This window comes from Caloenas nicobarica, chromosome 2, assembly GCF_036013445.1.
Source record: "Caloenas nicobarica isolate bCalNic1 chromosome 2, bCalNic1.hap1, whole genome shotgun sequence".
Taxonomy (NCBI): Eukaryota; Metazoa; Chordata; class Aves; order Columbiformes; family Columbidae; genus Caloenas; species Caloenas nicobarica.
Window position 1 is genome coordinate 111,149,213 of NC_088246.1, and position 16,982 is coordinate 111,166,194.

Here is a 16,982-nt window from a genome sequence, read left to right on the forward strand (position 1 = left end):
TTTTATGGTCAACCAAGGTTGTCAATGGTTGACTAAACACCTCTAAACATAGTCTGTCTCAGCAAGCTTGCTGTATGGTCCATGTTAGTTAATAATTATGGCATGTAATTGTTGTATCCTTGCCATAAAACACAGGAAAATGTAAGGGAAACAGGAGAACTTGAACTGGAGGGTGTTAATATTTCTTGATACAGTATGGACCAGATGCAAGTTAGATGACAAGCCTGAACAACTTCTACAAAAAACAGTCAAACAAATGATTGGACAGGAAAAGGAAGGTACAGAGAGGAGGAGTTACTTGGCTTGTGTCATACAACAGGTTAGTGATAGATATTGAAACAAAATCCAGTGCTTATCTTGTTATGTGATGCTGCCTTGTGTTTAGTGGTAGTAGTGTAGAGTTTTGAAGTTTGCAAACTACTTAGTCTAGATAAATTAATGCATTTATTCCTTTTGTTTTGCTTTGGTGCTTATGTGGGCAGAAAATAGGAACACTGTGATTGCTTTTCACACTGTTGTCCAATTATTGTTCCTCCCTCCATCACCACTAGTGACTTTAAACTGCTGGGATAGGGCGTTTTCATAGAAACTCCTAATTTTGTAGCTCTGCTTCTTTTGCATGTTGATGTGAATGCCTAAGATCAGATTAAAAGGTACTTAGGCTCTGAACTTGCATTAGTTTTCAGTGATGTCTTGTAGCTTAGATGCTTTCTGAGCATTTGGTCCAGTCATACTTGTCCTGGTTTGAAAAAGTGGAGAAAACAAGAAAAGTGACCTGTAGTTTTTCTGCAGCTGGAGAAGAAAGTCACATGCGTCCCTGTTGCCTGGTTTACATTCTCTCAAGTGGAAATGAATCTGGATGTTCTGCATTTGAACTAGCCTTGTTATACTGGCTTTGGCTGGGACAGAGTTAAATTCCTTCACAGTAGCTTGCATGGTGCTATGGTTTGGATTTGTGCTGAAACTAGTGTTGATAACACAGGGATGTTTTAGTTACTGCTGAACAGTGCTCACACATCCTCAGAGCCTTTTCTAATCCTCGTGCTGCCGTGCCCGCCAGTAGGCTGGAGGTGCACAAAGTAGCTCCATATAAGCTACTATGAAGAATTCTAACTCCCAACCAAACACAGTACACTCGTATTCAAGGTGGGTTGTGGTGTATGTTTTTGTGTGTGGTGGTTTGTTTTGTTTTGTTTTTTTCCATTTGTAAAATTTACAAACGGTCCTATGGTACTTGGGCAAGTGCTCGAAGTTGGGTGGAAAGCATAGGAGGGCTGACGAGACAATATTCAGTTAACAGTCTCTTTGATAGCTTTTGGAATAACCTTCCAAGTCTAGGGAATATCAATGTGACTTGGTCTATTGAATAATGCAAAGTATACTCTTTATGCATTCTAGATGAGGAATGGTTAGATTGTTGGTGAATCATATTTGGGGGAAACATCCACCTGAAGGCCTTTGTTCAAATGGGAATTCTACTGGGCTGATGACTCTTTTGACTTGAATATGTGTGTCTTGATGTTGAAATTTAAAATTAATATGTTAGATAACTGTAACAGTAGTTTAAAAGAACTATTAACTGTTCATGTACTGATTTATTTATTTTTATCATCGCTGTCTTCCCTATTGGTATTAGTCTTGTGTTTATCAGAGTGCTGCCATTTGAATGATTTCTGTGACTACAAGCTGGGATGCTGGAATTATTTAAACAATAAATGTTGCTCAGCATCACTAGCAGAGGAACATCAAGCCCGATGTAGTGCTAAACTTAATTTTATAATACACAAACACAGCAGAATCAAATCCACACACCTCACTTTTTGTTTAAACTAGCAGGAGACATCAAACAGATAAATTGTAAGCAGGTGCTCATATTTTTATCGTTGATATTTACATCTGATGTAGGGTGGTTTTAGCGGTTTGGTTGCCTTAACTGGTTTCACAAGGCAGAAATTATCAGGACATTCAGTTCAATAAATCAAACGCATCAGACATCTAGTCAACTTAGGTGCATGTCTATGTGTTAAGACATATAGAGTGAGCAGTTGCCACGTTCTGCACCATCTAAGATGCATCTACATTGGACCACTCACTGTAGGAGTATTAGGGGAGAGTAAGTGTAGAGGGAAAAGAGGAAAACATGGAACATGAGGTTGAGATGAGAGAAATTGAGTAAGTAAAATGAGTGGTCAGCATTTATTATTTGTTTTTATTCCTGCTTTTGGTAGCTAAATAAAAGTAATTACATTGGTGACAATAATTATGTTTGTATTTTGGCATAGTTTCTCCAATTTATGCTTTCAAATTTATAGTGTGATCAACAGAGTTTAAAATAGGAAAATAGGACCCTGTCATAGAATTAATTTCACTGAATATTAGAGGGGTGTTTTCTTCTCCCCAGTTGGTTATGTCACAGCTTAACTGTATTGATTTCAGTTCTGTAGTTTAGAAATCAACCTGAGTGCAATGGTTTAGCTCCCTAGCGAAGGACACAATTATTATGACATTTTTAAAAAATGCAGTTCGTTTACTGGAATGAGGAGTATCTGTAACTTATTTCATGTGTGGATGCTGCAGAACGTTGCTTCTAAGTATATCTTGAGTCAGCCCTCTGAAAATAGGAGCTCACATACAATAAAATGTTCTGTGAGGAGCAGCTGAAGACTTTGGGCTCGTCTGGTTTGGAGAAAAGGAGGCTGGGGCTGACCTCATTGCTGTCTACAGCTTGCTGAGGAGGGGACATGGAGAGGGAGATGCTGAGCTCTTCTCCCTGGGATCCAGTGCTAAGACATGTGGGAATGGTTCAAACCTGCACCAGGGAAGGTTTAGGCTGGACATTAGGCAGCATTTCTTTACTGAGAGGGTGGTCAAACACTGAATAGGCTTCCTAGAGATGTGGTCAATGCCCCAACCCTGTCAGTGTTTGAGAGGCATTTGGACAATGGCCTTAATAACATGCTGTAACTTTTGGTCAGCCCTGAATTGGTCAGGCAGTTGGACTAGATGATCACTGTAGGTCCCTTCAACTGAATTATTCTATTCTAGAAAGACTAGCCTGTGTGAGAAAGGTGCATGGCATTAACTGTAAACATAGGAAAACCTGTGGTTTCATTGGATCACTGGGTTGAATTAAAGGCCTATGAACCTGTCAATCGATGTAACCTGTTCTTTGTTAACTTAACCTGGCATAAAATCCTAACTGGCATTAAGAGTGCATTTTTACTTTTCCCTACCTTTCCTGTGAAAATAAAGCTGATTCTTGGGGATGAGGGGAGTGGTACAAAAAAACCCAGACAAAACCCACCAAACCCACAAACCCAAACCAAAAAGGTTTAAACAGTTGTGTTAACCTGCTATATTGCTAAGTGCTTTCCCTTTGTGCTGCAATAGCTTTCTGCAGCTGACCTTTTTTGAGCTTTCCCTTCCTCCCCTTGCAGTTTGTTTCTTCCATCTTAGGTGTGTCCAAGAGCACTAGTTCCTCTCCCCAAATTGATCTTCCATCTACTTCATCTCGCAGCTCCTGGCACACTTTCTTCCTTGCTCCTATCTCTGACATTCTTTTTATGTCATGGCTATTTTCCCATCACTACTTCATTTGGTTTCTGGCAAGGATTTCATGTCCTATCAGCAACTGCAGAAATTGGACCTTCCTCCAGGGATGGGATTTAGTTATGGTCAGTTAAACAATGCCCATTGATTCTCTACCTAGAAAATGGGAGAATTAGTTTGTTGGTAAATGGATGCTATTAACTCAGTTTAGGTCTAAAAATATTGTTATTGAGGAGAGTTTGGTGTTAAATCTTTTGACATTTGAAATATGTTAAGGAAAGACATTGAGAAAGTGGTAGCTGCTTGTGTATTCTGAATATTGAAGATACAATGATAATCAATTTACGTAACATAGTATAATTGTATGGAAGGTAATAGGACAACAATTTTTTTCTTTCCTCTATAGAGTTCATATATATTAAAAAAAAAAATCATTGTTGGACTTCTAGATCTGTCTTTGTTTTCTGTCCATCTCTATTTGCCAGTTTTCAAAAAGGCTTTTCAGATAAACCTGGCTAGACTGAAGAATAGTTGTAGTGTACTGTAGTGTTGTGTTCTCAGGCGTAAAGCAGGTGACCTGTGATAGTTCTTGCAAATAAGTGAACGCATTGGAGGTAGTAGCAAAGAAATTATTGCATTAGTATGCTAAGGTGTTTATGGAACTGAGTTTTTGATCAGTTTAGAGGGCTTGTGGAAACCAGAAAAGATGGTAGTTCAAATTCTAATTCGTCAAGTAGCTCTGCAGAGCAGGGATGACCCCTTTTCCGTTTCATTGTGGTTCCGTGTCGATAAAGGTGTCTGTTTATATGAAATTCCCTGTTGGTGTGCTGGTTAGTAACTGCAGTAGGTGAATTATGCCTATTTTAATTGGTGGTTGGATACAGCAACACACCTCTGAACTTTTAAACATGCTTAATTAAGATTTTTTTTTTAAAAAAAAAAGCTTCATTTTTGTTCTGTTAGATTATGTTGTATTAACTCTTTATCTCTGGGCTGACTACTGCTATGATTTTAGCCTGTGCATCTTCAAAAAGCAGATTTTAGAATTAGCTAAAAGTAATTTGCTTAATAAAAATACAACGTAAAAAAATACTGTTTGTTGTCTAAAAATATCATGAACCTTGGGTGTTCAGTGAAACATCATGTTTGGGAATTTAGAGAAAATTACTCAAAATCCCTTTAATGCATTTTATGCATAATCACTCTTGTACAGAAAAGGATTTGTGGGGGTTGGGGAAAGCTAGGAGGAATGATGTAGTGTAGCTAGTAAATATATTGTCAATGCAACCTTGCCTAGATTTTTGCATTTCAGACCAACAACAGACATCATTTTAGTGTTAAAGTACTGTGATTATAAGGAATATTTCTGATGTCTCTGATAGTTGGTGTGGATGACTACAGCTCAGAGTCTGATGTGATTATTATACCTTCAGCCCTGGACTTTGTCTCACAAGATGAAATGTTGACGCCTTTGGGAAGACTGGACAAGTACGCTGCAAGTGAGAACATATTTAACAGGTATGCTTTTTAAATGTCCTGTCCAGCTAATGGTATGTAAACTATTCGTCTGATTAAAATCTGACTGAAGTTAATCTGCATGAAATACAAATAATTTAAAACATCTTAACAACTTTACAAAATTCTTCAGTTTCCACTCCTCCTTCTGTTTGCTGGTACTCTTTCTACTTATAGAGAGCAAAATATTAATGATAGCAAAATATTAATGATAGCAAAAAACCATTTCCTTATGTTTAAAGCAACCATAGTTCAGGACTTGAACTTTTTCATTAATTGGACCACATCCTTTTGGTTTTGGTTTTTTTTTTGGATGCTAACTTTCCTGTTGACACAGGACTAGAAGATAATAGTAAACTGTATCCATAATTCTGTGTGGAAAGTGACTTCAAAAAAAAAAAACTTCATGAAGGGTCAGGAAAGTATAATGAACAACACTGTAGATTGGGAGAGGAACCCCAGAAGAGTTCTACAGGATCGTCCTCATCCTTTGTTTACAGTTTGGGTATAGCTGTTTCTGGTTATTGCAAAAGGAAAATTGCTGAAAATAAAGTTTTATCTTGCCCAGTTAATACCGTGGTCTGCAATTTCCCCTTTTTATTTCTATAATGCCATTGAGCTAGTTGTTCCATTTAAAAGCATAGGTATTGTAGTATACATCAAGCAGAAACATGCCCCCCCTCCCTGGTCCCATTCGCTTCAAACAGCCACTGTGCAATGGAATGGAGAAATTAAAAACCAGCATTTATTTTAATTGTAACTGTAAACGGTTACAAGATCACAGAAATGTGTAAAGTACGTGAAGGTTGAGGTTTTCTGACGTTTTATTTTAACATAGTTTAGTTAGGGCTCCAAGTAAATCTTTAATAAAGCATGTTTGCTTTTATGTTGAATTCTTAATTTAGCAGTATGCAGAGGATAAGTCTGTAATCAACCACTCTGTAAGTTAGCCTCTCTTGTTGTTTGTGGCTGAGTTCTGTAAGGATTTAGCCCTGTGCTTATCTTTAGTCATGTGAAGTATACTTAAAATTCCATACGACATGTATGAACATCATCCCCCTTTTGTAAGGTTTTCATTCTGTTTTCGTGAAGTCCAGAGTTTGTGGTATTTTACAATTTGAGATGAAATCAGCAATTTGTCAACCAGGAAACAGTTTTTGTGTGTTTGACTTTTCATGGGAGGGGAGAGGAGTCTTCAGGCTATAGCTGACAATTACGTAATAAAAGCCAGTAGGGAGGAGAACAAACTAAGAAACTCAAGTTGTGTGACTTGAATTTTAAACAAGAATAGTGGTTCTAATATTTTATTTGCCTATTCAAGAAAAACCCTCTCTTTTGAGTCTCTCAGTATATATTGCATGGGGTGTGGGGCATGCATAAACTTGAAATCTTTTTGATGACGCTGTCCAGCTTTATGCATTCCGTGCTTTTCTGCAGGGGAAGATAGGTGGAGTAACTGTAGTTTTCCCTGGGGTTTTGTTGTGTTTGCTTGTTTGAGAGTGGTGGTGGTGGGGGGTGCCTTTTTCTTTCTCTTCTGGTATAAACATGTTTAATCCTTGCTCTCTTTGTAGGCCTACTGTGTTATGCTACCTAAAGAAAATATAGGAAATAGCATATGGTAGGCATTAGTGGTATAACTGTGAGTAGCAGTTATATCACTGTAAGTGATAGTGAGTAACTATTGCAGGCAGTTTATGATGATTCAGCATTACTCAGAGATTTTTTTTCTAGACAGATGAACCTGAGCATTTCATTGGGAAAAGATAAGAATAAACAACTTAATTTAATTCATGTATCTTAGAGCGGTATAATCTCGTACAATTACTTAAGTGTAGTTTAATATTATATTATGGCTGAGTTAATAATGTTTCAGTTATTTATGTGACCTTGAACCAGCATTTGTGTGGAAGCTTCAAATTATAGGTGCCCAAATCGTTGTAACATAATCACTGAGCCTGGGTAAAGTAGAGTAAGATTTTTTTTTTTTCTTCGAGTGGATGAATTTGCTTTTAGTGTGGTTTTTAGGAAAAAAAATCTTTAAATTTCATTTAAAATATTATTTCTCTTTGCATTTGTTTTTATTATCATCTTCTGTCTGGTTAGTCATCTACACATGTATCATATTTGCAGTGTGTGGTTATATTGAATGATTAAAGTGAAGTAATTTTTAACAATTACTACAAAAGCCTGGTCCCCTTTGAGTGGATTCCTTGAGTACTCATGATTTCTCAGCTGTTGTCTGAAGCGCAAAGCCACTTGCTCTGGGATGCAAATGCATCTATGTCTGCATCCTAAGAAATTTTAGCAGATAGGATTTGGAACTCGCAAATAGGAATTGCTTCTTCATTTAAATACGTATGATTTTTGACAGGATGAGCTGTATTAAAAAAAAAAAAAAAAAAAGTGTGAGGCAGGGAATCCTTTAACAGCTTCCCAAATGGTGGAAGGGGTTGCTGTGTCACAATATTTAGCATGTTACGGTCTACATCCTCACGGTTTTAAGTGTTGCTGATCAGCACCATGGATGTTGTCTTAGTCTATGAGAATGGAGGGGAACCTGACAGATATAACAATAAATGACCCTTCTTGTATCTGAAACCAAGGCAAGTGGGACTCTGGTTATGGTTTTTTTAATGAAGAGGCAGCCTCCAGACAAGATTTGAGAAGCATCTCTAGCATATGCCTTTGTAATCTGATGTCATATTGCAACAAGAGTAGGTGCCGAGCAGAAAGCCAAGACCATCACCTTGAAACACACGGAGACCTTGTGTCTGATAGCGCTGGTCTGTGTGAATTCTTTCATGGATGAGGATTCCCTTTTACTATTTGCTTTAAAAACCAGTTGTTGATGCAGATTGGAGCATAGCTTTTGTCTCATTTTAAAAATCCTTTGTGGATTTTTCTAAGCTTTATTGTCATTAACTTGCTTCCATTCCTCATTAAGAAGGCTTAGAAGTATACAACACTCACCAACAGATCTGTTCAAATAGTGAGGTAGCTCCTGAACAACAGACCCTTTCTTCTGATCAGCCTACTTTATGAGGAATTGCTCTTGCCCTTTCTTGTCAAAGAAAAGCAAATCTTGGCATCAATATGATCAGTCTTGGCTATCGACTATATTTACATATAGCTGTACATATTTTTAAGCTGTCTTCTTCCTGTGCTGCTTTGTGTTCTGAAGTACTTCTTTTGCATTTCATTTAGGGGAATACCTGATGTCTTTTAGAATAGTTTTTTCTGAAATAGTTTAACTTCAAAATAGTCTTAGAGCAGCACTCAGGAGTAACTGAGGATATATTAGATCTCAAAGAAGGATTAAGCAGAGGTGCGTGTACTCACCTACAGTTTATCAGTAGCACTTTTGCTATATACAGTATAGGTGAAGATTTGGCCTAAAGCATTCTGAGTAACTTGTCATTTTTGGCAAAAACATATGCTCCTCTAAATTCATGGCACAGACATGGTTTCTGATATGGCTGGTAGAAGGCAGTCTTGCTTTCTAGGCTCCTGATGAAAAAGAGATTGGCATCAGAAAGGAGGTTGTACCATGTGTGGCAATGAATTCTTTTAATATGGTTATCTGATTCCTGACTCCAGCAGTTGCAATATAAATGTTGTTTATACATGTCTGTGATTCTGGAAAATTGTCTAGAAGTTTTTAGAATATATATTCTGGTTCAGGGAATAAGAAATCAATTCCTTTCCAAGGAATTAAGGGTAACAATACATTTTTAGATATATCAGGGCTATACCATAGGCCTTTCCAGTTCTCCAGTCCCTTTTGCGGAGTCAAGACTCATTTTTACTGTGTATTTAAAAACTAGGACTTGCATGCAGAAAGTACCCCCACTAAAACAGTAGAGTGCTGGTTTCGGCCCTCTGTGCTGTAATGTGTATCAAAAACCTCTCTAAGACTGCATGTTTGGGATGTTGGGAATCTTTATCAAGACCTTCCTGAAGTGGAAGAAATTACCTTGCCTTATTTTCATTTAGGTATGATCAGATTATAACCAACAAGTTAACTGAGAATTTTGTTATCCACACCTGCAGTTTCTATCTCCCCACTCACTTTCCCTCTGTGCAGCGTAGCCCAGTGTAAACTCTCTTTTGGGGATATTTGTTGTGTACTGACAATAAGGAAATGCCAAACTCATACCAAAGCTATGCAGGTGAAACTAAAGTGGCATGCATTTTGACTAGGACACTTCTTACCATTTTAGGATAAACCAGGTTACTTTTCCTAATCTTTGTCTCTCTTTCCCTCTGTTTTCATGTTTCAGTCTTTTTGAGCCCACTGTATGTCAAAGACTAAAACTTAGTAAAAATTAAACAAACCTCAAAACACTTTTATTGTGCACAAATTTGCAGACACATGCATAAGAAATACGTTTAACAATATAGATTGAGAAAGTTTACCTTTTAAATGTACATTAAAACAATGTAAGTTGAACTATCAAAGGACAGAATTTTCCCAAAGCACTAAGAGAAGTCTTAATTACTTCAACAATAACTGAACGTACCTCTGCATATTTAGCCTTTCTTATTAAGAAGGCTACAAAGATGTTGATTTCAAAAGTGAGGATTTATTCTGAATATCTTCTGAGATTGCTTGGGGAAAACAGGGCCAAACTAAGATACTACTACCGATATTCACTTAAACATGAGATGTCATCAAATCTTGATTTAGAAGTTCTACAAAAATGGGTAAAGAAAAAATTATCTTCTTCCATTTTCTTTCTCTTTTTCTTTTAATGTATGCATACTAGCCAAATGCACTCTTTGTGCAGATGAACTAATTTAAATTATATAGTAGAAGTTTATTAAAGGGCTAATGATGATGGTTGGTACACAGTAATTACACCACTTAGAACTCCTAGTATTGATTCTAAATAAGGTCAAAGGAGTGTATAAAAGGAGTTTGAATGAGCCAAACTGAGATATTTATAGCTCTTCTTGGAGTATATAGTCATAAATCCTAATTATATCTGTGCATGCAGAGTCTTTTGTTCCCCCTGCATGTGGACATAAAAGCAGGCTGTTTGTAATCTATCTCCATTTTATCCCCCTGCTAATTGCAGTGAAGTGTACCTACAAGATATCCTATCAGTTTTTCTACTATTGGATGAATTCTCCCCATGCATGCTCACGAAAACTTGAACTTTGCTAATTATCCTCCACTTCTGCACGTAATAGCTGAAGCATTTGTACTGCGTGCTACATTCCAGCCTTTGACTTCTGCCCTTTCTTGGACCTCTAAGCTGTTTAATGGATAAATGGGTACATTGCTGCTTAGATGGCAGTCCTATACCAAAGAAATGTATGCTGAATAAATAATTTTCTTTAAAAGTTCACAACTGTAGGGTTATTGATTTGAAGCTTCATTTGCCAGAGCAGCTAGCAAAAGTCACTTTGGACCTGGAGGAATCAGGTATGAGATCTGAACAAATGGGCAAGAAGATGCGATCTGTTAGTTGTCACAATGCAGACAACTCTGCTGGCACTGAGAATATGTAAAGGTAGTTGTTAGTGGAGCTTAGTATCTCATTAGAGGCAAGCACTGCACAAACCTAAGCCAGTGGCAGGAGGGAAATGGCAAGAAACCATTAATCCTAATCCTAAATCATGCCCTGATAACCAGGAGTAACGTATAGTAACAGAATATAGGCCATTGAAATCACTTACATTGTCATCATTAATGTTGGTGGAGTGATTTCTGTCACATGTACTCGAAGGAGTCTGATTCCCTGTTAGAATGCAGTTTATGTGGACGTCATCCCTAGAGAAAACCTGCTCCCCTTCTTTTTCTCTGTCACAGGAGATAGCTCCTTGCCACTTAAGCATGAAGCCTGTCTGCCTATTTTTGTTGTTTTGTTTGTGTCTAGACCAGACAGGTCATCTTTCAGAGCTCTGTTACTGTTTCACAAATGCTCACCTGACACTTACCTGGCAAGTTGCTGGGCAAGCTACTGCTTGCCTTATGCTGCTATGCATTGGTAAGTTCATTGCAGTCCTCTGTTATAGGCTTTCTGTAGCTCTACTGCCAATGCTTGTATGAGAAAGAAGATCAGACTGCTAGACAAGGCACCAGGGACCCTTGCTTACTCTCTGCTCTCCAGTAAGCAGAGCATGGTAAAGTGTGAGCTTGCAGGGCTCAAGTCGTTCCATGTTCGTTGCCTACATGCCAGCTCTCTGCCTGTGGCAAATATGAGGTTGGTTTAGCTCTTTGTCCTATGTTTGTGCCTCGGAGGGACAAGAAGAATTTTGGCAGATTGAGGATAGTCGCAGAACCGGATCAGAGCCCTTAATGTTTGGAGGACATGAGTGGACATCATCTCCCAGAACACTGGATGGATGGAGTTAAGAGATCACCCTGTCATTCTGGCTGCCTACCCGGTTAGGTTTTCTGCAGTGAGCTTAGCTTGCTCTGTTGCCTTCTTTGTCGTGCTTTTTACCAGAATCTGTTAAATGTAGATGTAGATCCATTGATTCCTTTACAAGCCAAAGAGGGAAATAACACCTGGATGCAGGTGGGGGTCATCTTCTACCTTTAGCCCAACTGAATGTCCTTTCTTAGCTTTGAGGGGATTTAATAAATGTCATATCTACTTCAGATTAGGATTTATGTTTTCCTGTCTTCCTCTTGAGCAGAAGGTTTGTGGCCTTCAACTTACACGGTGGCTGCTTCTGCATAGCCATCTGTCCAACTCACAGGAACTATCAAAGACTTACTGTGGGATCCAGCCACTGCTGTTCAGAATACTGCTAACAAAGCCCAATGAGGAGATGAGAGTCTTCTTGAAACTCCCAGCACAGCAGGTGGGGCCGTTCTGTAGTCCCAAGGAGCCAGATGGGACATAGTGGTGTTTATTGTGGTTCCTTACTTGCTGACACCAACTCAGTGGGGCAGTTGACTTGCCTCTTGCCTTCCAGGATTACATTTAATAGGTGGGAGACGCATCCAGGCAGGCTGGTTTATAAGATATTCTTCATCTGTTCCTCTTCTCTTTTCAGAGGTATCCAGCATTTTAAAAGACCAAGTCAACTTTTCTTCTGGGTTAGTGTGTCACATAGTCTGTTTCTCTCCATTAGGATTTTGATAGCTGAACTTCCAACTGTGTATTGAGATCTCTGCTGAGAGATGTTGCACTTTCACCAAGTTGAAAAGAGTGAGGAGGAGGAAATTCGTTAAAGGCAAACATTTTTTTTGCAGTTTGTTTTTTAGAGGATTTTGTTTGTATGTATGTCAAAACAGTTCAGTTTAAGATAGTTTTGCAAATGACCAGTGTGAAACATTTAAATTACTGATTTTCAGTTTGGGAAAATGGAAATGTCTGCTTACCTTTGGGAATTTATGAAAAGCTACTGCATTTCTTCGGTTGCATGGAACTGTAAAGTTCTCAAGCTTCCCTCGTACACTAGGAATGTAACCATCTGTTTCTTACCAGTTTATGGCCATGGCTCACATTCACCCTTTGTGGTGAACATGATCAAGCTTAACTATGCTTCTGTTCTTGTTTACAGCACTGCTGGTTGCCAACAGTGGTTGTATCCAGGCTACATCCTCACAGTGTTTCCATCGGTCAGTCTGGAAATACCTGACACTTGACCCTTGCTGCTTCAGCATTTAGATTAATTGCTCTGGGGCAGTACAAGAGCTAGCAGCATGTTGGACACTGGTCCTTGGCCCATTCTGCTGTTGGGATAATTCTGCTAGCTCTCTGAACTGATGTTCACGTTGTCCAAAAGGGTTAAAAAAACCCCAAACTTATGCCATTTCAGGCTGTTGATAAGGAGAAAGTTTGATTGCCACACATCGTCAGCTGTACTGGTCTTTCTAGGAAACTGATGGGCATGACCTCGTAACATGGGCTGCAACAGAACCTTGGAGGACCAAAAACCTAAATTTGGCTATATCCTGTCACTGACAAACCTTAGAAAAATTTCTTGTGCATTAGAAGTAGTAACCAAGTTGATTCTGACTTGTTTCATATTTTCTTAATATATGTCCCAGGCACACATTGGCTAGTACATGCTGTTTTCACAGTATATACCCATTACTCCATATAGCATTTGAATGAGGTTTAGCTTCTAGACATAACCATCAGATTGGAAATCTTCAGCTTGAGTGTTCATGCTTTCATTTTTGAAATAAGTTCATAATTCTGTTTAAACCTGTTCTGATAATAGTGATGTTGTCTTGCTTTGTATGGAACAAGTTAGGGAATTCAGAGGTAAGGATGGAAGGCTGACACTGACTTCCTAACATTCAGCTCCTGTTTGCCCAGTTGGCAGATGATTACTATGTTTTTATCTTTGTTGCTGGTTTCTCTTATCCTTGTAAACCAAAGGGATACTTTTATTGTTACATTTAAAGTTAACAGTTCTTTATGATTCAGAATTAAGAATTCCCAAAGCAGGACTGACTGAATTTACCAAGTTAAAAGTGAATCTATGTAAAATTGTACTGTTTGGTTTAAGGAACTTGTATGATTGCACAACTTCTTGATTTGGCTGTATTTCTGGACACAAGTAATGCTAATTTTTAATCTTTCTTGTAAACTAGGCAAATGGTGGCTCGAAGTTTGCTGGACACTTTGAAGGAAGTCAGTGATGATGAGAGAGATTGTATTGCTGTGTTGGAGAGAATCAGCAGATTAGCTGATGATTCAGGTAGGTAGCATTAAACATTTTACTGGGGTAATGAGGGAAAGTCAGAATTGCTGAACCTGTATTCAGCACAGGACCAGTGTGTTCTTTCCTATATTCAATATTCAAACTAGGTTTCTGCAAATGCAATAAAATACTCTAAAATTTCATTTCACTAAATCATCTCCCTAATGATAACTCTTTTCCTTACTATTTTCCTGGACAGAATTAAGCCCGTCAAAATCAGTACATTTTTTTAATAACTTTTATTAGGTACTTTGGCTACTCAGCAGATCTACATGATTATTTTAGATTTGTAGGAAAAGATTAATTTCTTGAGAAGAATCTTGCAAGACATCTGTGCAAAACTCCCATTAGTTCTGATATAATTTAAATACTGAAATTGTTCCCTTGTGCCCTTTTGGGCAACCAGTTGTGAAGATAAGAGAGGCAGCAGGAATTGGCAAGCAAGATGCCCACATAAGAATGAGTAGGAGGGCTCTGTAGATATAGAGGGGCTTTTGCTTGTGAATATATTGAGACTACTATGTGTTTGGCAAAAGCAAGGAGAATAACGAATAACAAATGTGAAAGAAAGGAGTACTTAAAAAGCAGTGGGGGAGTGGATAAAGGGAAAAATGGTGTGGACAGAGCTGCAACAAAATTCCAGGTTGAAGATGCTCTAGAAAGAATTAAGGGCTTGATTTCAACGCAGCTGATACAGTTGAAGCACTGGAAGAAAGGAGGAAGACTTTAGTGACAAAACATCAGAGAAAATCTGAAGTTCATTTGTTTGTCATTGTAGGAGTGCTATGGAGAGAAACTTGTATTAAATCTTTTATGAGAAGAAAATGTTTCTTCTGCTAGGTGTCTGATAGTTTTTCTCCCTTCTTCCAGAATTGCAGAACATAATGCTTTCTGATGATAAAAAGATAATTCTGCTGATTTCTGTTGTTCTGTCATTACTGTCTTCATTTAAAATGTGCGGTTTTATTTTTCTGCAGGAATGTCCTTGTTTAGCCAGGAAAAGTAGCCTGTTGTAAGCATTACATAATTGTATCGGGCACCTTTTCAAGGATTTGTTAAGAGGAAAGGTTTTAAGATTAGGAAAATCTAAGATTAAATGGGTCTTTAGTTGAGAACAGTGGCGTCCTACTGTTTCTAGAGTGCTTTCCTAGCAAAGCTCTTTGAAGTCTGTATATACAGTGCTTATTTGTGTGATCATTTTAACAGTTTTGAGCATGAGAAACTTTCTGAAGCTCTAAGTTTGGAAAATAGGACAAATGTGTCCGGGGAAAACGGCCTTGTGCAGCAACTTCGTAGCCTCAGGCTTTTCATTGGTGACCAAATAAGCGTGTCAAATTGAGTTTATTTAGGTAGAAATGAAAGCTGACAGTTGAGCTCAAATCAATTTGTTTCCTTCAACAAGGGTGGAGTATGTTTTTAGTCAGGGTTGATATTTTCTCAGCGTCAGTAAAAGCAGCATTTCAGGCTTTTCCTGTGTTGTAGAAGTTGTCTCAGATCTGCCAAACTAGTAGCACTGGATTCTGCAACTGCCCCACAAATTAAATTTCTGCAAACTTAGCTGTGAGTTTCGTACCTCGAGCAGTTGCAGTATTGGACTTGTCCTGTTTCCGTAAGACAGATAATGAGAATATCTTTGTGTCTTAAACCATGTGAAAAATCATTACGGAACTAGATCAGCTTTGTGTCTTCTTAATATATGTGCTTGACCATTATTCAAACTGCAGCACAGTGTTGAGGTGCCTTTTTTTTTTTTTTCAAGGTTACTATTACTAGACTTTTTTTCATTTTTCTCTTATCTGATGTTTTTTTCTGTTTACGATTTTTTTCAACTGATTCTGTAAAACAAAAAAACCCAACTCAATTTGGAATAAGAAAACATCATTAAAGTATCTGCGTGTTTTGTCTTGCTTGGTTAGAGCCCCATGTGTGTATGGTTAGAGCCATCCTGGAGTCAAGCCTTTGTGTTTAAATGCATAAATAAATAAAACCAAAACCACACTGTTGGGAAGTCAAAATAAACTATGTACAGGACTTCTCATTTCTAATAGGTGATACTCATTAGTCTTACGCCTGTTTTTTAACATTTGGAGGTATTTGTCTTCTCTTGTCAAATCAAGTCACAGAAAGCAGGGTAGTTTACTTTTTTGGCAGTCGTTGGTATAATTTGGTTTGAATTGAAGGATGTACCCCGGGGTACACAATATCCATGCTTTCTTTGTGCTACTGCTGCTATCTAAAATATAGATACAGCAATGAGCTGGAAAAACCCAATGCCATAAAGCTGCCGAAGCAGTTCTCTGTCCTGTTAATACCTTGCAACTTCAGAAGTCCTGTAGTTGGGCTGATGTTTTTGAAACATGGTCTTTGCTTGAAAAAGAAACACGCCTAGGCGTTGTGTTTGGTGTGTTTGTGTATTGTGGTGTGGTGGTGTGTTTTGTTGTGTGGGTTTTTCTGGTTTTGTTTTTTTTTTTTAATAAACTGGTGCTACAATGACAGAGCCATTTCTGTGTTTGGTATTATGCCCTGTATGTAAAAGGCAGCGCAGAATAGCTGTTCCAGCGGAGGAAATCCATCAGTGGCACTTGGGGAATAATCTGGTGCCTCCAACCCCCTTGCTTGCCAAAGTAACTTTTTCTCCAAATCTCAGTTGTTTGGAAGGCTTACTTTCTTCAGTGTTTGTCTTCATTGCTGTATTGGGGTGTTACTGCTAAGTCTGTGATTTTGCTGTGTAGTTTTGTTGGTTTTTAGTCGTTTTAAACTCTGGACTTCCCTACTGCCTTTGGTAGTGAGCTCCCTAGAATAGTTACAGCTATGGTAAGAAGTGGCTACCTTGTATTGCTTTTGAATCTGTAATTTCTCTGTTTCTTTGGGGATGTTAGATATGGATTCCCACTTAGATGTTTTTATGGTGTCTTTGAGCCTATAGAATCCAAGAAGCAGCTTGGCACAGAAGCCCAGTGCTTGGCAAATGTTATTTTATCCCCCATAAGCCCTTGTTAGAGATAAAATGCTTATCTTTGTGTTAAAACAGCTGGGCCTTCTTCATTCTCAAATGTAGACTAGCCACAGACTTGTGTGAGCTTTAACAAGAGCCTTATGTCTGTCTTTTTCACTTGAGTAAATTGGTATCAGTCAAACTTTTTTTGGTACCAGCTTGTGAATGGCTTATGATACATCACTGTGTGCACAAGTATAATTAACTGGCTTTGAAAGTTAGCCTCAGCCAGAATTATTGCATTATTGGC

The 16,982-nt window shown here is 38.2% G+C and overlaps 1 protein-coding gene across 10 annotated transcripts in view; it reads left to right on the forward strand.

Annotated features, from left to right (window-relative positions):
• The window catches only part of PPP4R1 (protein phosphatase 4 regulatory subunit 1), a 68,175-nt gene that overhangs the window by 10,992 nt on the left and 40,201 nt on the right, over nt 1-16,982 (forward strand). For 4 of the 10 annotated variants that reach the window (XM_065629029.1, XM_065629028.1, XM_065629032.1 and 1 more), the window contains 2 exons: nt 4,932-5,067; nt 13,628-13,734. The exons of 1 other annotated variant lie outside the window; for it this stretch is intronic. In XM_065629029.1, coding sequence (XP_065485101.1) covers nt 4,932-5,067; nt 13,628-13,734 — 243 coding nt within the window. The remainder of the gene's footprint in view (nt 1-4,931; nt 5,068-13,627; nt 13,735-16,982) is intronic. 5 more of the 10 variants (XM_065629031.1, XM_065629030.1, XM_065629034.1 and 2 more) reach the window with 2 other exon arrangements.